The sequence below is a fragment of the Phyllostomus hastatus genome, unplaced genomic scaffold (assembly GCF_019186645.2).
Source record: "Phyllostomus hastatus isolate PE091 unplaced genomic scaffold, TTU_PhHast_1.1 phas_scaffold_1066, whole genome shotgun sequence".
NCBI lineage: Eukaryota > Metazoa > Chordata > Mammalia > Chiroptera > Phyllostomidae > Phyllostomus > Phyllostomus hastatus.
In genome coordinates this window covers 23,431,054-23,451,887 of record NW_025334004.1, presented here as the reverse complement: position 1 = coordinate 23,451,887, position 20,834 = coordinate 23,431,054, and the positions used below count along the sequence as shown (strand labels likewise).

Here is a 20,834-nt window from a genome sequence, read left to right as displayed (position 1 = left end):
GTGTAAAAAAAAATGGTAAAGCTCCTTCAACAGGTCCCATAGTAGCAATCCTGGGGAACAGTGCAGGTGTGGTTATAGCTCAGCTGTTAACAGTTTAGTAAGTTCAGCTAATAGTCACATCTTGATTTTGTTTTGAGGAGAGAGGCCGGTCTTTGGAGTCGTAACATAAGTGTTAGAAACTGCCTCTTCCACTTGATAGTCTACTTAGCTTGGGAATAAGATAGTACAGTAAAGATACGCCACACTGTCCCAGGCATTTCGGCAGTTTTCTCTGTGCTTGTGTCACGTTCCCTTGATACCCAGTTTTTTTATTTCGCCCAAAATGGTAGGGCGGGAGTTTTTCCCAGGAAAATGTGCAGTCAGTGGAACAATGTTTCAGGAGATGTGCTGGTAGTCATTCGAGGGGGTGGGGAAAGGTCTATTAAGTGTCTAGGTATGCTAGTGGGTGTAGCCTTCCCAACTGCTAACTACACCTTCATATTTGCAGTGTTGATCTTGTGGGAAAGATTAAGGTTCTAAAGACATTGAGAGTGAAACTGGAGTATCTGCTTGTGTATCAAGTTTACTGTTCTGTCTGTACAGCTACTTTTCAATTCTTTATTCACCATTATACAAGTAGAAAACAGTTATGATTGGCCACATTCTTTTTTCCCTTTATGATCTTTTCATGTTGTTTAAAATTCAGTGATGATTTTGGGTAATTTCCAAATCTTGCAGAAGTTAAAGAATTAAAACTCCTTTTGACATTGTAATAGGCAAACATGTATAATTACTGAAGAATCTACCTGGAAATTCCCTGTTTGTATTTATATTGTTTTTATTCCTTGGAAATGTATGGATTGTGTTTATATTTTATTTTTAAGACCGTGTCTAATTCAGAATACCTGCATATAAACTTGAAGGTTTCTTTAAATAGTGGAGATTCCAGAGACTTACTTATTGCTAACACAAAAGGACTGGTGTAGCACAGTGACCCATCTATAACCTTTTATTCATTCACCCATAAACTCATGAGTTGCTCTTTGATGCTACATAATGACAGCATGATTCTTAAGAACATCTCTTTACACTGCATTCTGACATCGTGGAGATAAAACAGTGCAGCATCTCACTCTTTAGGGAGAGATGATAGGGCAGAGCAGCCTTATTTATAGACTTAGAAAAATCATCTTTGCCTTTGAAAAATAACTAGTATTCTGCTCTAGTTTTTCAAATCCATCAAATAGTTTCATGTTAAAGAATCCTTAGCCTTAAGTTCTGTTATTTTTTTCTTTGAATAAAATTTAGATTTTTCTGTTATTATCTCTAGCTTTAATTCACTAAAGTCAATTCTCAGATTTCTCATAAACATGACAGTGAGCTTACAGTACTGTGAATGATATATTTAATACTCCTTTCAGGGCAACCGTGGGAGCATAAATAATTAAAATTTACAAGTAAACCTCTAATCTTATCATATTATTTCAGATTTGTCCTTTGAACTTTTCTCTCAGTTGCTGAGATTTTAAATCTCTATTTGGGCTAAGAAGTAAACAAAAGGAAAAATATTAGGGTGAAAGGGCAACAGATACATAGTGGAAATTAAACCTAGCAGAGGAAAGTATGGGTTGGATTGTGAATGTATTTGTCATTAAGAGATGCGAACTGATAGTCTCCTGCAGGGATGTTTATGTAGTGAGTGCTAATGAGTAATTTGATTTTTTGGTAGACTGCATCCTACCAAGCCCAGGCCAAAGGTAGTTTCAAATTTAAACATTAATCAGAACTCCTTAATGTAAGTCAGACTTACAAGTCCCGCCCCACTCTTTTTTTGTTCTTGTTGTTGAGATTATTAGCCTTCCTTTTTGTATAGGGAACTGTAGGTCAAATTTTTTTCCTTTTAATTTTCATATTTGGGGGGGAAATGAGCAGAAAATACTTTGTTTTCTTAGACTCGTTAAAATTCAAATTGTGAACTCTATACAACTAGCTTCAAACTAAGGTTTCTATAGTAATAACTTTGTGCTTTAAAAGTTATTAGAGATACATAAAATTGCAGGGACCTAAGACACCAAGCTGATAATACAACATATAACTTCATCATGTGATACGTGTTGTGGCCCCTTACCCTCTTCATCCTGGAATCTTGATGGACCATAATTTCTGTTTCTCCTGTTATTCTGTCGCAGGATTTGGTCCTATTTTGCGAGAGATCCTGCTGTAATGATTGCTTCGAGTCTTCGTAGTGTCTTTGTGTGTGTGTGTGTGATATAATGCACATACTGAAAAATTCACTCTGCCCAGTAGGTGCAAAGATTAACAACCCTCTATAGGTATAATTGACCTCAGGCTCACAAAACATACATTTTAAACTGGTGACTAAAGGCAACTTTTAGAGTACAATGATTATATTTCATGTAAAGGAAATTCAATATATTAAATTTTACCCAAAAGCTTAATTAGAATCTGACTGCTTTACAAATATTTCTTTCTTTTGATCATACTAATCTATACTTCTTTGAAGTAGGCCAGCTCAGTTTTTAATTTTAAAAGAAGAATTTGATTTGCATAAATTCACCTTCTGTGAACTTTACAGTGTCAGATATTTTACCTTGTGAAACAAGGTTTTCATGTTTTTTACATGGGTTCTTTTCTGTCCTGTTATTTTATTCTCTTTTTAAAAACTTTATCCAGGGAAGCATTTGTATTTTAAAGTTAAATTAAAATTCATTTACCCAGGGATTGAGATCAGACTGTTGGACTGTGGATGATTTTTTATTCACTGTATTGCTTCTGATTTTAATTGCCACATCAGAACCTTGTTAGAACTCCTCAGAAAGTTATTTATTTGATTATGCTGCTTTCAAAGTGTATTTGGAGACACTGTAAAAAACCCTTTTGATGTATTTGTCCTTCAAAAGATGGTAAACCATTAAATTGAAAAACAGGAATGCTCTCACAGGCTTTACTTGCTTATCTTAATGTAAATTTTGTGAAAAGTATGCCCTTGTAGTATTTGAGATGTAAATGGTACAGTTTATAATTTAAAAATTAGTGGTTTTTGTAAATAATATTTATACTGAACTGAGATTTTTCTATTGGACTTAAAACACACTTGTACAGATACACTGACAGATCTTCAAATTAAAGTACTAGAAGCACAAAGAAGAAAAGATTTGACATAGAGCTTCTATGTATTGGCCCGCTATATCAGAATGTAAACTCCATAAAAGAAGGCTTATTTATTGCTTTGCTCCCAAAACGTAGATCAGTGCCTGCACATAATATATGCTCAATACATTTTTGGCAAATGAGTTAATATCTAGTTTGGGAATGTATTTCTGACTTTGTCACGTTTGTATGAAGTCTGGTACCAAAATCTGTGTGTTGGATTCATTTGTATTTGCAATTTGTTGAATAAGCTTAAGTTTTTTGTTGTTTATAATGCTAATTTACTGGGAAAACAAAGCTGTTAAAGACAGTGTTTTCATTTATATGGCTCTTGTGTGGAAATAATTTTGTAGGAATGTGAGTTCTTCCTTAAGAAATAAAATCCAAGGTGGATAATGGTTGGCTTTAGACAAATAAAAAATGTTTCTTGACCAGTTGCCTACAGCTGATGAGCTCCAGTCAGAGCGAAACCAGTTCTCACTGCACTGAAACAGTTGAGAGGTGCGAACTGGTCCTGTAGTACTGGGTCAGAAACACACTGCTGTGGGTGGGGGGGGGTGCTGAATTAAGAGGATTTTGTGGCTGTGCTAACTTTTAAATACAGTGTTTTCCCCTAATGAGTTGTAGTTGCTGAAAGTCAAGTAATCTATGTTATTTTCTAAAGCAAAAGATATATATTATAATCTATAATTGTAATCACTATATCTATATGTTAATTTATACAAGCACTTATTAAAACAATCTTGTAAACAGGTGTCTAGTTTTACATCCTCCCTCTTTAATTTACTTCTAGATTGTTCCATCCTCAGTAGCTTTGATGGCAACCCTCCCTCCCCCAACCCCCAAATCTTGGACAGCAGCCAAATTGGCCTACATCAGCACTGCCAAGTGGAGGCCAGCGAGACTCAGCTGTTTTTCCCCTAGTTGACCATGGACATGGTCAAGCTCATTGTATCGTTATTCCATCTTTGGTGATGGCTTTGTATGTATATGTACATGGATCTTTATTAACCCCTCTCCTTTTTCGTTTGCCTCCACTTTTGGTTAAGCATCAGAAAACAAAGTTTGAAAGCTAACTGGTTATCAGATGCCATTTTATATGAAGACTTTTTCAAAGGTCATGGCATAGTACTGAGCAACAGTATATAGGAAGTACTTGTCTTTTGAGGTTACACTAAGCGTTCTGTAATTTATAGGAGGATAATAGTAAAACGTCTAAGCTGAGGCAATTATGAAAGCAGGTGTTTTTTTTAACCTAGATGAATATCTAGCAGATTGAGACAAAGTTTTGTTGTTCCCTGTGGTCTTGCACATTGTGAGTCTCGTTGCAACCTGGTTCCCATCCGCTAAATGCTGTTCGGGCCCCCAGACTATCGTGCAAACCCCGTGGGTCCCACCCTCATTGAAAACTACTGAACAGCATTCGCAAGAATGAGGGTAAATGTGGTAGAGGATATATTTGTTAGATTTATTTACCTATTTATTGTTACTGTTGTTTGAGATTTAAGAAGTGTGAATCAGTTTTGAGTGAAGTTCCTCCTCCCAGGTACACAGATCATTTAAAAGAAATGTCACAAGGAAGGCTGTGGCTCTGCTTGAGGAGGATAAATGCAATATGCTTTCATTTATGTGAGATAATTTCTGTGCTGTGATGACGGAAAAATGGAGGAAGATGCAGCGTTAGAGTCATTCCTTTAAATGTAATTGTGCTCTGGAGAAAAGAGAGGGAAGGCCGTTCTGGTGGGAGGAGCAAAGCCATGGAGAGTAGACTGGTCAGGGCAGGGTCACAGTAGAGGGTAGGGAAGTACTAGGGTTTTAGAGATGGGCTGAGAGATGACCTTGGAAAAGTAGGACAGCTGGTCTGCTGGAGGAATCACAACCCTGAGGTTTGGACATGAAACGTGTGTTGTTGCCTCTCCTTCCTGGGTCTCTAGTCACACCGTGTGACATGCTCCAATCTTCCCTCTGAACTGCGGTCCCTTAATAATGTCTTGGTTTGATGTCATAACCTTTCTGCCACTTTTGATTACTAAAAAAAACTTACTGCAGAAATTAAAACACATTTCAGTAATTTAAAAAACAAAAATGAGCCACAAAAGCCAAACACATTTTTCTCCCCGAAGAGAAGTGGAAGCTTTTAGTTCCCAGCGGCTTGGCTTGAAGAACAGGTGTAATCTGGCTCTAAAATACGTTCCCTGTCCTTTCTCTAGCTAGCCCTTTCGGAGTGGGGGGGTGGGGGGAAAGACCAGTCCATGGGACAGAGCTCTCATTGCCTGAACCTCTAAAGGGGGAAGAGATAGCCCTGGCCTCACTCGAATTCATCCGGTTGCACTTGATGGTGGGGTCTGTGGGAGGGTCTGTGTGTGGGTATATTTAGGGGCAATGTTGTTGTTTCCTGGCCCCTTCTGCAGTCGGGGACCCACTTCATAGGGCCCTTCTATTGCCTTTCTGCAGAGCCAATGATATTGAAAATCTCCATTCCTTCTTTGGATGGGATGACACTTGCCCTAGTGTTGTCTCCAGCCACTTGTCCTTTAATTAACCTTGATCCTCTAGTTGGAGCTGTAGGAAGACAGAAGGGAGGAATGGAGTGAGGTTGAACAATTCAAGTGTCCCAGTTATGGAGTGATCAAGCCTGGATTGGGGTGCAGGTGGGGCCGATGACAGCAGAAAGGAGAAAGTGTTAGAAGAGGACGAAGGAAAGGAAGGGGTCGTGACTGAGAAAAACAGCACCATGGACAGAAAAGATTAGCTGGGGGTGTTCAATCATTGGAGGTACTTACGGTTTTAGATATAGCCATTTTGAGTGTGAGGTTATGGTGGAACATTCCATGGAAAGTCCTGTACTCAGGTGGAGATTTTAATGCCAGATACAGAGTGAAAAGGAATGTATGGATACTTCATTAACTCAAGAACACAGGACTGAAAATGATGCGGGCATCGACTGTGAGTTGTTAGTTCAAGTTACTGGAGTGGGTGAACCGAGGGAGGGAAAACAAAGTCGAGGACTGGAACCCTGGAGAATGTGACAACGGGACGAGAGGATACGACTAATGCCTTGCTTAGTGCTTTTATTTTATTGACAAAGCTTGACACACAGTGGAGATTCATGAAGTTCTCAAATGACTGAGTTTCTTCTCACTCTGTGTATTCTGGAGAGTCACAGTGCCTGTATAGACTTACTCTGTAAGCTTCCTTGCCTGCAGCCCATTACATTTTGGTCAGCCCTGAGTTCTACCTGGGTCAGTAAAGGATGGACTGGTTACGATGTTTAAAACTACTTCCTTTGTTAGCTTTTAATGTCTAAATTAAAAGTTCAAGTTCAACAGCCACACATTCTCAAGTTATATCCTAAAGTGAGTTACATTAAGTTAATGGAAGGTAATATAGGTATATAGAGAGTTTGAGAATGATTTTACTTTCTCCTAGATTTTGGAATACAGCATACTTGTGAGGTCTTAATTATGAACTTACTGCATTTATTTATATTGTCTAAATCAAACTTTATTACAAGTGTGGACTTTGCCTTAGTTGCAACATATACAGGAAAAGAATGAAAATTTCCATTTGATTACTTGGAAATATATTTTACAGTTAGGTAATTCTCAGTATTAAGGCCAATGTCAATATTAGTTGATACCTCAAAGGACAATCTAAATTAAAAGGCTGAGTATTTGACAAGTAAACTGGTCTTCTTTTCCTTTCTTAGTATTATTCTTCCTGTTTTCTGCATCCCTAGAATAATATTCCTCAAGTACTAGTTATATCATGTCACACTGTGTTTTAATTCGACAAACATTTGAGAACCCACTCTACGCTACAAGTACTATAGGTTGATCAGGTATGTACAAGTCAGTCCTGATTGGCTGTTCTTAACCAGATTCACTCCGTCTGTCATCCTGAGCGTCCCGCCTGGTCATCTTCTCCCCGCCTCGGGCCACCGCCTCTGCCACAGACCAAAGCGGACATGTATCTTTCTGTTTATTCAAAACTTTAATCTTTCTGCTTGGTTTTTCATAAGTTCACCTTCCATCTGGAGTTATTTCCTTCCTAGTTTTGCCAAAACTGTGATCTTACATTTTCACTCAACTTGATATGACTCTAGTAATTCATCTGCTCTGTTGGTATCTGACAAAAGAAGTTAACAGTTCCCTCTTTTTTAAATAAAGATTGCTGGAATGTTTTAAATTTATCTGTCCTAGGATAATTTTGAAGTTGTTATTTTCAGGAAATAGCTGGAATAGTAACCCTCATATATAGCATACAAATGTATTATAACATGGTTGAGGTTAGTTTTGTGAACGCTGCTTTTACAAAATGTAGGCGGTGCATATGGCCTCTGTTTGTGTTGCACTGAGAATTTCTTATTCTTGATGAATGTGCTTAGAAATCACCACGGTACTTCCTGGATCCCAGCCTGGATGGAAAACGAGTTTCTGCCAGGGATCCTTTATACTGTAACTTTTTTTCAGTTCCACTTTAGGTGTTTGGGCTGTAGGTAACTGTACTTGGTTATTGTTTCGTTTTCCTTCTCAGCAAATTTTTGACATTGGTAATACTTTTTTTTTTTAATTGAATCTATTGGAGTTACATTGGTTAATAAAATTATGTAGGTTGAAGGTGTACAGTTCTATAATACATCATCTGTATATTGTATTGTGTGTTCACCACCCCAAGTAGTAACGTGTCTTGTTTTATTCCTTTGTTTTGCAACTCCTCTTCTGGTGTTTTCACTGCTGTCTGACTTCCCCAGTATTTTCGTACAGATTCTTGAGATGCTCCTTTTCCTCTTGTGGAGCTGAAGGAATTCGAAACAATTCCTTGGCACTAATCTTCCAATTACTAGTCTTATCCTGTACCCACATTTTATGGGGGTAGCTGAGGAATGCCAGCATGCAGCCTGAAGCAGGCTGAGCCGAAGGAGGACAGAGGACGAGACTCTGTGGTGCCCCAGTGGTTGTGGCACGCTTGGACGGGTGTCCTGTTCCCCCCCCCCCAGAATGGCTTTTAAAAGAATAATTAGTGGTCAGTTTGTGGCCTTCGTGTGTACGTATGGGGTCTTGGTTTTCAAAAACTCCTTTTTAAATTTGGGTGTTTTGACTTTCTTAGATGTAAGACGAAGATCAGGAGCGGATTGGAAGGAGCGCGGCTACATCGGTGCCAGGCAGCATGTCGGAGACGGAGCACGCGGCCCGCGCGGCCCCCGCGCCCTCCGATGGAAGGACTGGGGAAGCGTCTGCCCCGAGGGGAGACGCCTGCCGCCCGTTTTCTGGTGGCGGAGGCAGCGGCTTAGAAAACGAGTCCGAACCGTCCTCATTAGCCTTGGATAAAACTTCATGTCGGGCCGATGAGCACAATAATCAGACTGAAGCACAGGAAAATTATGTACCAGATCATGGTGGAGGTGAGCATTCCCGTGGTAAAACGGACGCATGCCTGGAACATTCTGAACAAACGCCTGATTTTCCTGGAGGAGATTTTACAAAGCAAATTTCTAAACCAAGCGAAACAGAACAGACAGTAACTCAGATACTGGCAGAATTAGCATCTCCTACCTTTACCGCGGCAGCTGGTCATAAGACTTACTCAGAAAGTCCCTATGACACAGACTGCACCAAGAAACTTATTTCAGAAATAAGGAATGTCTCAGCATCAGAGGATTTGTTGGAAGAAATAGAATCTGAGCTCTTATCTACAGATTTTGCGGAGCATCGAGTACCAAATGGAATGAACAAGGGAGAACATGCATTAATTATGTTTGAAAAGTGTGTGCAAGATAAGTATTTGCAACAGGAACACACCATAAAGAAGTAAGTTTCTTATTCTCGCGGGTGACTTTTTTCCATAGGGAGTAAAGATGGCATTCTTTAAAGGAAGATATCATCTTGTCCACTTTTAGTTCCACAGCAGAGCCACGCACTTCGTGGTTAGTCAACAAATATGTATTTACTCAATAATCAAGCAGATGTCCAGTTTGTCTAGTTATTTAATTTATGTCTGTTTTTTTAGAATATGGTATTTTATTTTCATTATCTTAGAAATAACAGGTATACATCAGTGTTTTTATATGGGGTGGGCACAAGGTTTATGGTTGTAATATGAATAAGTAATATAATACTAAGTAATAATACAAGAATAAACTCTGTATGTTGTGTATGTACAACTATAAACCTACTTTTGCCCACCTCTGTATATATTATATACCTGTGTCATACATCAGCTTATGTAAACATATGTATATATAAAGTCAGTATTTGGAATATGATTCAAAAGTTATGTTCTGTTTTATATGTTTTAATATATAAACCTAACAGGATATTTTATTAAATAGTATACATGTATTAAAGATCTAGAAATATTTATGAAAGACAACTAAAATTTTTCAGTTTTGAAAAAATATAGAGCATCTTGTCAAAATACTCTACAAAACTAAGTAATTCAGCTCAGGCTGATGTGGTTCAATGGACTGAGTGCCAGCCTGTGACCTGAAAGGTCACAGGTTCAATTCCCAGTCAGGGCACGCGCCTGGGCACGTGCCAGATCCCCATTTGGGAGCATGTGAGAGGCAACCAGTCGATGTTTTTCTAGCACATCAGTGTTTTTTTCTCTTTCTTCCTCCCTTCCACTCTCTCTAAAAATAAAAAAAAAATCTTTTTTTAAAAATCCTAAGTATTTCCAAAGGAAATGAGAAGTCATAAAATTCAAAATAATTTTTCTAAAATCCCCATTGTAAATTCATTGGTTTAAAAAATTAAAATTGAGCTAACAGAAGAATTTATCACTCGGTAAATAATAGTCTAGTTCTTTTTAGACTTCTTGTATTTGTGGGGTTAATTTTTATTTTAACGCGTTTAATTTCACTTTATCTTTTCCTAATAGTGTTATATCACCCTGTGCTTTCATTCTGGGTTCATGGAAGTGGTGCCTGTGTAAAGGTGCTACTTTATAGCCTTTAAGAAAGGAAAACCTGCCAGCCTTCCCTAAAATACAGGCTGAGTCTCTTTTTAAGACGTGACCCTTGAATGGGAGGTGTGTCTGTGTAGAGAAAGAAGGGGAGGAAGTTTACATACCAGAGGGGGATGACAGAAGAAAATGTAGCTTAATTCAAAGACTGCTGGACATGTAATTGGTCTTTAATCATAACTTGCTTCCAGTCTTGACTATTTCAGATTATCTTGCTCACTGGATCAGTCTTTCCCAAACCAGCTCACCTTCATTGGTTCATCCAATGAACTTTAATCTTTTAGCATCCAGAGCCCCTCTTTTTTATTATTTTTTAATTTTTATTTCAAATTGTGATAAAATGCACAACACAAAATTTACCATCTTAACCATTTTAAGTATACAGTTTAGTAGTGTTAAGTATGTTACATTCACATTGTCATGCAGCTGAATTCCTTTGCTTACTCATCCTGCAAATCTGAAACTCTGTACCCATTAAACAGCTCTTATTTCCCCCTGCTCTCTGCCCCCAGCAAACACCATTCTACAGTGGACCCTTGGGTTCGAACTATGTGGATCGTCCACTTTTACATGGATTTGTATCTAAATATATACATACAGTACTATGAATGTATTTTTTCTTTCTGTGATTTTCTTAACGTTTTTTCTCTAGCTTTATTGTAAGATTGCAGTACATAATACATATATATATCTGTTAATTTACTGCGTATGTTATCGATAAGGCTTCCTGTCGACAGCAGGCTATTAGTAAAGCTTTTGGGGAGTCAGAAGTTACACATAGATTTTCGACTGCCCCGGGGGGGTGGATATGTGTGCCCCATCCCCCATGTTGTTCAAGGGTCAACTATACTTTGTTTATAAGAGTTTGACTCCTCTTGATAACTTGATATAAGTGAAATCATACAGTAATTTGCCTTTTTGTGACCAGCTTATTTCACTTAGCAGGTGTCTTCGAGGTCCATTCATGCTGTAGCATGTGTGAGAATTTTCTTCCTTTTGAAGGCTGAACTCTATTCTGTTGTATGTAATAGGCCGCATTTTGTTTATCCATTCATCCATCAGTGGACATTTGGGTCACTTCCACCTTTTGGCTATTGTGAATAATGCTGCTGTGAATATGAATGTACAAATCTGTTGAGACTCCAAGGTCCTTTTGCTAGAACACTGCCCCAAATTAATGGCCGCTATGCCCACTCACATTGTTCCTGGAACTCTGCTATTACGAATAAACTGTATGACTTTGTACTTGAACTCAGTGTTTCTGCTGTTCTTGCCTTTTAGCGTAACTACCTCATTTTCCTGCTGTTCTTTTAGACCTTCCCTTTGAGATTATCGCTTATGCCTCTTCCCACTTTTTTTAGATCTGGACCTTTTTTTTTAATGTTTTTTTTTTAAGTGTATACTTTTTAAAAATTTTTAAAGATTTTATTTAATTATTTTTAGAGAGGGAAGGGAGGGAGATATATAGAGAGAGACATCAATGTGCGGTTGCTGGGGGTTGTGGCCTGCAACCCAGGCATGTACCCTGGCTGGGAATCGAACCTGGGACACTTTGGTTCCCAACCCTCGCTCAATCCACTGAGCTACTCCAGCCAGGGCTAGATCTGGACTCTTAATCACTTTCACGCCTCTCTTGTAAATGATAAGATTTACTTTTAATAATAATAGCAACAAACACACACTGTTGATTATGTGCCTGGTACTTTATGTATATCAACTCATAGAATCCTCACAATAACCCTATTTGGCATGAACGATTATTATTTTGTAGATGAGGTGCCTGAAGCACAAAGAGATTAAGCACTTGTTCAAGGTCACATTCCTATAAATGGTAAAGTTAGAATCTGAGCCTAGTTAGTCTGGTTTCAGAGGACTTTTCATTTGGTATCTGAAATGAACTAGTTACAAGTTACTAGTTTTTTACTTTATATTCTGAATGTTTTCAGGTAAGTTTCATTCCTCTTTTTTACTGTGTCCTGTCTGACCAGTAGCAGCACGGCAGATGGGGCAAGCACGGTCCTGGTCAGAACCCTAGAGTGGGAAGGGCCCACTGCCGTTGGCGAGCTCTTTTTCATTGGTTAAGTCAACCTCTCTGAGTCAAAGATTTTTCTTCTGTGTGAGTGGATGATACTTACCTGATGACATTGTTTTGTGTACATTAAGGCATTATGAAAATGTCAGATATTGTCATTTTTAAATCTAGGTTAATCTTTTGTTACACACATGATAATTTTAATTCCAAAGGAAAAACTTCATGACTCAGGTTAGGTCTAAAACTGCGTTTCAGTTCCTTTGGCCTAAATTTTCATGAATGCATCTATAGCCACATGTCTTTGTTTATTATATCCACTCCCCCATTTTCTCATACTAACATTATTTTCCAAGGTCCCAACCAGAATTCTTAATTAACGACAGTTTGCGAATAGGGTGTGCATTTGGCATGTAAGAATAATTTTAGTTTCCCCCTCCTAAATTGTTTACTTGTGATTCTTGTGCTTCTGCAACAAATTGAGTGCACACCTTATGTAAATAATCTAAGTTAAACCATCATGACAAAAAAGGCTTGAATAAACTTGCGCGCTACACTTTTCTCTTTCCCAAATGTCTGTAGGCCTTGCTTCCTCGCTGTAGCCCTGTGGTCCTTAGAGAGGTCAACCCCAACTACCTTACCTGAAATCACAGCGCAGGTTACTTACTCTCTGTTCTTTTGCCCTCCTTTAGTTTTGCTAATAGGACTTACCTACTACCTGGCATTTTGTTATGCACCTATTTGTTTTTTATTTTAATATTTTCCCTTAGAATGTGGGCAGGGACAATTTGCTGACATACTTTTAACATGCAGAATAATACAGATACATTGTAGGTTCCCAGTAAGCATTCGTTGAATGAATAAGAGATCTTCAAAGTAGAAGATGTAAAGGCCTGGGCTGTAGAAATTAGACATGGGCTCAAATCTCAGGTCAGCCACTTACTAGCTCTATGAACTAGAACAAGTGCTAGGCTTCAGGATTTTTTTATTCATGAAAAAAGAATTATTTACATAGATGACTATTAAATGAAATAATGCACTTAGAGCTAAACTTAAATAGTAATTGTGCAATAAATTCTAAGTAACAACTGTTACTATTAATAATCCTAAAATATCAGCTGTTGACCTTTAGCATCTTACCTTATTGTAGGTAATTTTTAAGGTTTTATTTTACACTTTTCTAGGGGCACAAAATGAAACTTCTGCTTAAGCTTTTGTTATTTTACATGGACTACTCTTTTCTAACTATTAAAGTATCATTAAAATATTTTCAAAACCTAAAGCAAGATTCCTCGCCCTCAGCACTGTTGACGTTGGGGGGAGGTCATTCCTTGGCGGCGGTGGGGCTGGCCTGGACACTGTAAGATGTTCAGCAGCATCCCTGGCCTCCACCCCCAAGAAGCCACTGGCAAATGCCACCCCTGTTGTGGCAACCAGAAATGTCTTTAGACAAATGCCTGGAGGGACCACATTTTCTGGTTCAGAACTGCTGACCTGAAGAGGTTCAGGTGCCGAAGGGGTAAGGTACATATTTGAGGTGTCCAAGGAAATAAACTTAAAAGATTATGGGGTTCTTTCTGTATCTGAGTATATTCACTTGATTTGAAATATACAGATTTCTAGGAAAATGTTAATTGCCAGACTGGCCAGAGAAATTTTTTTCCAAGTGTAATGTGTCATTACAAAAGTGTTACTTAGAAGTGTCAATTTATTAATTATAGGTATCTATACCTAATCTGCAGACAGATTATATTCCATATCTCCTTTTTAAATTATGTTTTATTTATACTACTCTTTTCATAATTAGGTTAATTAAAGAAAATAAGAAACATCAGGAGCTCATCTTAGATATATGTTCAGAAAAAGACAATTTAAGAGAAGAACTGAAAAAAAGAACAGAAACAGAGAAACAGCATATGAACACAATCAAAAAGGTAAAAAGATAAACTGAAATCTTTAAAAACTATACTTCAGTTTACAAAATAAATTCCTGAAAATTTGTGTATGAATAAAAGTTTTATATATTTTAAATTAGAGGGTTGCTTGGTATGTAAAGGATTCTCTTGTATGAAGTTGGAATCATTATTTTTATATGATATTTGTGATTGTATTCTATACATGGTAGAAATCTGAGAAGAAAAGACAATTTGGCAATCAAATATACCATTTTTTGCCAATTAAGAGAAGAAACAACATATACCTAAAAACGTATACGTGACATTAGAATATTTTTAAACTTACAGTTTAATATGAACTACACTGTGAAGACTGGCCATCCTAATTCAGGTTTTATCTGGTTAATTGCCTTCCCCAGCCTTGTCTTCCCGTGCCTCTCCTTTTTCTTCATTTTCCTTCCTTTTTGGGTATATATATAGGAGTGTCTATTTACCCGGAAATATCTATTTAAGTCTTCTCATTTTTTGTTTACTTTTTTAATTGTTGCGTTGTGAAAGTTCTTTTTATATTATAGAGTTTAAATCTGTATGTGTGATTTATAAATAGCATCTTTTGTGTTTGGTGGTCTCACTTTCTTGATAGTATACACTAAAGCACAAATGTTTTAAATTTTGATGATGTCAGTTCATCTATTTCTTTTATTGCTTGTGCAGTTGGCATCATATAAAAGACTCCATTGCCAAATCTAAGGCCATGAGGATGATCTTGTTTTTTCTCTTAAGACATTTTAATTTGGTTTTTATTTATATTCAGGTCTTGGTTCATTCTGAGTTAATTTTTTTATATGGTATGAGGGTTCAACCTCATTGTTTTGTATATGGCTATCCAGTTGTGCCAGAACCATTGTTGAAAAGACTGTTCTTCCCCTGTTGAATAGTCTTGGCAATCTTGTGGAAAATCAGGTGATAAATGGTTTTTTCTCTGGAGTCTCAGTTCTGTTTCGCTGATCTGTGTGTCTGTCATTGTACCAGGACCACACTGTCTTATTTCCTCTTGTTTCATAGTAAGTTTGAAAACTGGGAAGTGTGAGTTCTTGGATTTTGTTCTTCTTTTTAAGACTTTCTTCTTTTTAAGACGGGCTATTATCAGTTCCCTGTATTTCCCTGCAAATTTTACTGTCAGTTTGTCATTATACAGTGAAGCCATCTGGGTTTTTGTTAGACATTGCACTGAATTGGTAGACTCATTTGGAGAGTATTGCCGTCTTAGGAGGAGCAAGTCTTCCAGTTTGTAAATGGAATTATTTCCTTAATTTCAATTTCAGATTGTTAATTTTAAGTGTGTAGAAATAGTTCATTTTTTAAATTATATTTTGTAACTTTGCTGAACTCATTTTCTAAGTATAAGACCCTACCATCTGCAAATAGAGAGCTCTACTTCGTCCTTTCTAATATGGGTGCTTTTTATTCCATTTCCTGCCTCACTGCTCTGGCTGGACCCTCCAGTGAAAGGGTGACTAGAAGTGGCAGGTGTGGGTATCCTCTTACCCTGTTCTCAGAGAGAAAGCGTTCAGCTTTTCACCATTAAGTGCAGTGTCAGCTGTGGGTTTTTTACAGACGCTTTTTACCAGCTGTTTGTTGAGTTTTTATTTGAAAGAGTGTTGCATTTTATCAGATGCTTTTCTGCATCTATTGACGTGATCAAATGGTTTTTGTTCTGTTGATATGGTGTACTACATTAATTGATTTTTGGATGTTAAACCAGCCTAGGCATGCTAGAATAAATCCCTTTTGGTCATGGTGAATAATTCTTTTTATATATTGCTGGATTGGTTTGTTAGTATTTCGTTGATAATTTTTCTATCTATATTTACAAGACCTACTGGTCTTATAGGTTTTTTGTCTTGTGATGTCTTTGTTTGGCTTTGGTGTCTGGGTAGTACTGACCTCACAGAATGAGTTGGAAAGTGCTCCTTCTTTTAGGGGGAAGAGTTTGTGAAGCATTGGTATCAATTCATTAAATGTTTGATACAATTTATCTGTAGTCACTTTGGTCTGAATTTTTCTTCGTGTGTAGTTTTTATTTTTATTTTTGATGACTAATTCAGTGTCTTATAGATTTATTCAGATTTTCTATTTCTCCTTCAGCCAGTTTTACTAGAAATTGTTCACTTCATCTAAGTTAAATTGTTCTTAGTATTTGTTAATAATTCTTTTTATTTCTACAAGCTCAGTATGTCTCTTTCATTTAGATTCTATTGATCAATCTAGCTAATGGTTTGTCAGTTTTGTTTGTCTTTTCAAAGAACCATTTTTTTTGTTGATTTTTCTCTTTTCTATTCTGTATTTTATTAATTCCTTCTCTAATTTCATTGTTTTCTTCTTTTTATTGGGTTTAGGTTTAGTTTCCTCTTCTTTTTGCAGGGTCTTAAGATGGAAGTTTAAGGTTACTGATTTGTGCTATTTTTTGTTTTTTCATACAGGTACTTACAGGTATAAATTTCCCTCAAAGGACTGCTTTAGATACAGCCTATGTGATTTCTCCCATTGGTTATTTAGGTGTTGTTTATTTTTTACTAGTTGTAAATTTTTCAAATTTCTTCTCTGTTACTGAGTTCTAATTTCATTCCGTTATGGTTGGAGAAGATACTTGATATAATTTCAACATTTTAAATGTATTGATTTGTTTTGTGACCTAGCATGTGTTTCATCCTGGAGGATATTCCATGTGCACTTGAGGGGGATGTATGTTCTGCTGTTGCTGGGGGAACGTTAGGTCTAGTTGTTCTGTCGTCTTGTTCAAGTCCCCTGTGTTCTCGTTAACCTTTTGTCTCAGTTACTGAGAGTGAGATGTTGACTTCTTCAGCTGCTGTAGAATTGTCTGTTTCCTTTTCCATTTCTGTCAGCTTTTACTTCACATATTTTCATGCTGTGTAACTCAGTGCACGTATATTTGTGATTCCATCTTTCTGCTGTATTGACCCTTTTATTGTTACAAAATTTCCTTCGTTATCTCTAGTAAAATTTTTTATTTTAGCCTATTTTGTCTGATGTTAGTGTAGCTACTCTTACTTATGATTGCTGTTGGTGTGATACGTCTTTTCCCATCCTTTTACTTTCAGTCTATTTATTCTTTGAATCTCAAGCATCTCTTGTAGACAGCATATTTTGGATCTCTTTTTTTATTATGTTTCATGTTTTTGTGACCCTATTTATTCATTACTGCTTTCTTTGCATTGAGCATGAAATGCCACTGAATTGTTGAGTTGTTTCCATAGAAACTACTCTAGAGCTTACCATCCATCTTACCAGAATATGCTTTAGTTGATACTATCGTAATTCTAAGGAGATATAGCAACATTGCTAACATTTACTTTTTGAAGTATATTCATCACATTCTTTGTGCTTATTTACATTATTTATGTTTATTTGAGGTATTGGTGGTCTGTTTGGTACAGCTATAAAAATAATCTGGAAATAATTTTCTTTACAGTTAGAATCAAGAATAGAAGAACTTAATAAAGAACTTAAAGCTTCCAAAGATAAATTAATAGCTCAAGACATAGCTGCTAAAAATGCAGTGCAACAGTTACACAAGGAGATGGCCCATCGGATGGAACAGGTATTTTTCAGCTCATTATCATTATTCACTTTCTGATGATTCTTTCTTGTTTATTAAAATAAACTAACCTTGTTAGATGATTTTGGACATCGGTGTTGTATTAGGAATGGGTAATTTTATTTTTATAAAAATTAACTTCTTAAAATGCTAAAGCAATACATAAAAAACATGCTACCTACAAAAAATAATAAGGAAATGTGTAGGATAAAAAATGCAAGTCCCCCTTCATCTGTACTTCTTTCTTCCTGCTCCCAATTCGTTTACCTTCCATTCCTTGTTCCATAGCTAACAATGGATGTTTCGGTTCTGTGTATTATCATACACGCATATACAGGGTCTGTCCAGAAAAAGTCCAGCCATTGTTAATATAACGAGAACGGTTTGCACAACATCAGTGTAACCTGGCAGCCGAGGAAACTGGACTGGAATGTGTGTGGGTGAACCATGACGACTTCACTGCACTAGTTAGTGGGGGCGAGTACACACCATTGAGCGAGCATGTGGACCGTGTGGCCATGGCATTCAAAATGACTGAGTAGAGCAGTGAATCTGCATCAAATGTTGCATTAAGCTTTAAAATTCTTCTGTGGAAACTATTTGGATGATTCAGAAGGCCGCAGCTATGAGCTACTGGTGATTGGCAGCTTCATCATGACGACATGCCTGCTCGTGCATCATGTCTCATGCAGAGTTTTTTGACAAAATATCTCAAAGGTGACTCAGCTCCATTACAGCCCAGATTTGGTGCCCTGTGATTTTTTCACCTTTGAAGGGGAAGAGATTTCAGAATGTCAGTGAGATTTAGGGAAATATGATGGGGCAGCCGGTGGTGGCTGGGAGAACTGTGTAAAGTCTCAATGTGCCTGCATGGAAGGGGACTGAAGCATCATTGTCCTACGTGCAATGTTTCTTGTGTCTTCTGTCTCCTTTAATAAATGTCTCTCTTTTTCACAGTATGGGCCTGGATACTTTCTGGACAGACCTGGTACATTGCACATGTTCATACACTTTTCCCTCTACTTGAGTGTAACTTATTAATGCACATCCTTTTTTTCCCCTACTTAATATACCTCCTAACTTTAGCTGCCTGTTGAATCCTGTTATCATCTTCATGCTTTATCTTCATTAAAGTAAATGATAAACATCTTAAACTGGTTAAATCCAAAATTTTTACTGGCTCCTCTTCCTTTACCTGTGCCATCATTGGACTGACGCAGTACTCTCAACAGTCCGGCGAGCTGGGCGCTGCCATCACTTGGGGTGGGACCTAGAAACCTGAACTCTCTGCACCCAGGTTGTTCCCTGGAAGCCGATCCATGAAAGAGTCTCCGAGTCACAAGGTGTTTGGTGCACGTTTCCGACTGCAGTCAGGGACCTCGTCTGTTTACCTCATTCGGTGTGATTGTCCTTTTTCTGCTGCTTCCAGCCTCGGTGCCGCTTCTGTGGGGCCACCCTTGATCTTACTGAGACACATTTACCAAAAGGTCCAGGTTTATAAATCTTTCTCTGGCTTCCCATTGCCTGCAGGGAGAATCTCAAATAATTAGCATGACCAGATAATTCTTTTTCCTTTCAGAATCTAATCTTAACCTCTCTTTGTTTTATAACTGTTAATACTTCCTCCTCATCATTCATGCCCTGTCTGACCAGGGACCAAACCTGCAACCGAGGTGTGTGCCCTGATCAGGTGTCGAACTTGCAGTCTTTCACCTTGTGGGATGACACCCGGCCATCTGAGCCACACCAACCAGGGTGATATTTATTTGTTTATTGTATTGTTTATCTATAATTTTGATTTTTTTCTCTTTAAAATTCCATGACACAGGTCCTGGGAATGTTGTTCAAAAACCAAAGTATACATTCATAATATTATAGAAAAATATACTTTTTTCAGTTATTTTTATTTGAAAAATAGTTTTTATTAATGCTAGATGTTTTTTTTCAAAGGCCAATAAGAAATGTGAAGAGGCTCGCCAGGAAAAAGAAGCAATGGTAATGAAGTACGTAAGGGGTGAGAAAGAATCTTTAGACCTCCGAAAGGAAAAAGAGATACTTGAGAGAAAGCTTAGAGATGCAAACAAAGAATCAGAGAAGAACACTAACAAAATTAAACAGCTTTCTCAGGAGAAAGGACGGTTGCACCAGCTGTACGAAACAAAGGTATGACTTGTGCGATTTTTATCTCATTTGAAATTTATTGTTTGCTTTTTCTTATTGAATCAAATAATCATAACTTACTGTGATGAACCACTATTAAACATGAAGTTGTTTACCTCACCTTCTAAGTATGTGAATGCTGAAGTAATTCCAATGTCTTGTTACCTGTCTGCAGAAAATGTTACTGGAAAAAGATGAGAAATTGATGTGTTATTTATTAGGTAACTTTTGATCTTTAAAAAAAAATTTATTAAATCTATCTTGAAGAAATAAGGTTTGTACTTCGAAGGAAGGTTTTATTTTGGCAAGATATATACATAGTATATATTTTGTTTTAATAAGCATAATTTGACCAGAATCCTAATGTAGCACTTATTATAAAACAGAGTTAATATTTTTCTTGTAAAATAAAACATGTTCTTAGATGCTTTCCAAGGAGATTTAATTACTGAGCTATTCAGAGCCCTTGCATTAAGAAGTCACCGCAAGGCATGGTCTCATTTCCAGCAGATTATCATTTCTCGGTGATGAATGTTATTTTTTATTCATTGTCTTTTAGTTCAGAAATGTTGTCCTTGTTCTCAGGAATTCTGGCAAAAACCAAGTTAATTTGTGTTTTATCTTAAGGCCAGCTAGTTGAGAAGAAAAAAGGTATGCTTGTATTTGCAACATGTCTAATTTGTTAAAATATAGTATGTTAATTATGCCTGTTAATTGGATTTAGGATTTTGCTGCCATCTTATGATTTGCACTTTAAATCAGTTTTATGGCTTATAGGCCATTACGTGCCAGCTCCTGGAGTATAGCATTATGGTCTTACTTTGAGGAGATAAAAGGATACACGAATAATTAGATGATTGTTAAATGAGAAATATGACTGAGTGTTATTATTTTAGGAAGCTGAAACTGCTAGACTCAGCAGAGAAATAGACAAATTAAAGGAAGATATCAATTCTCACATCATTAAAGTAAAATGGGCACAAAACAAATTAAAAGTGGAAATGGATTCACACAAGGT

At 37.1% G+C, this 20,834-nt stretch overlaps 1 protein-coding gene across 1 annotated transcript in view; it reads left to right on the top strand.

Annotated features, from left to right (window-relative positions):
* Nucleotides 1–20,834, top strand: part of CCDC186 (coiled-coil domain containing 186) — a 40,864-nt gene that overhangs the window by 799 nt on the left and 19,231 nt on the right. Inside the window, exons 2-6 of the mRNA XM_045854061.1 lie at nt 8,260–8,960; nt 13,950–14,076; nt 17,531–17,659; nt 19,607–19,819; nt 20,713–20,832. Of these exons, the coding sequence (XP_045710017.1) occupies nt 8,320–8,960; nt 13,950–14,076; nt 17,531–17,659; nt 19,607–19,819; nt 20,713–20,832 (1,230 nt within the window). The 5' untranslated portion in view covers nt 8,260–8,319. The remainder of the gene's footprint in view (nt 1–8,259; nt 8,961–13,949; nt 14,077–17,530; nt 17,660–19,606; nt 19,820–20,712; nt 20,833–20,834) is intronic.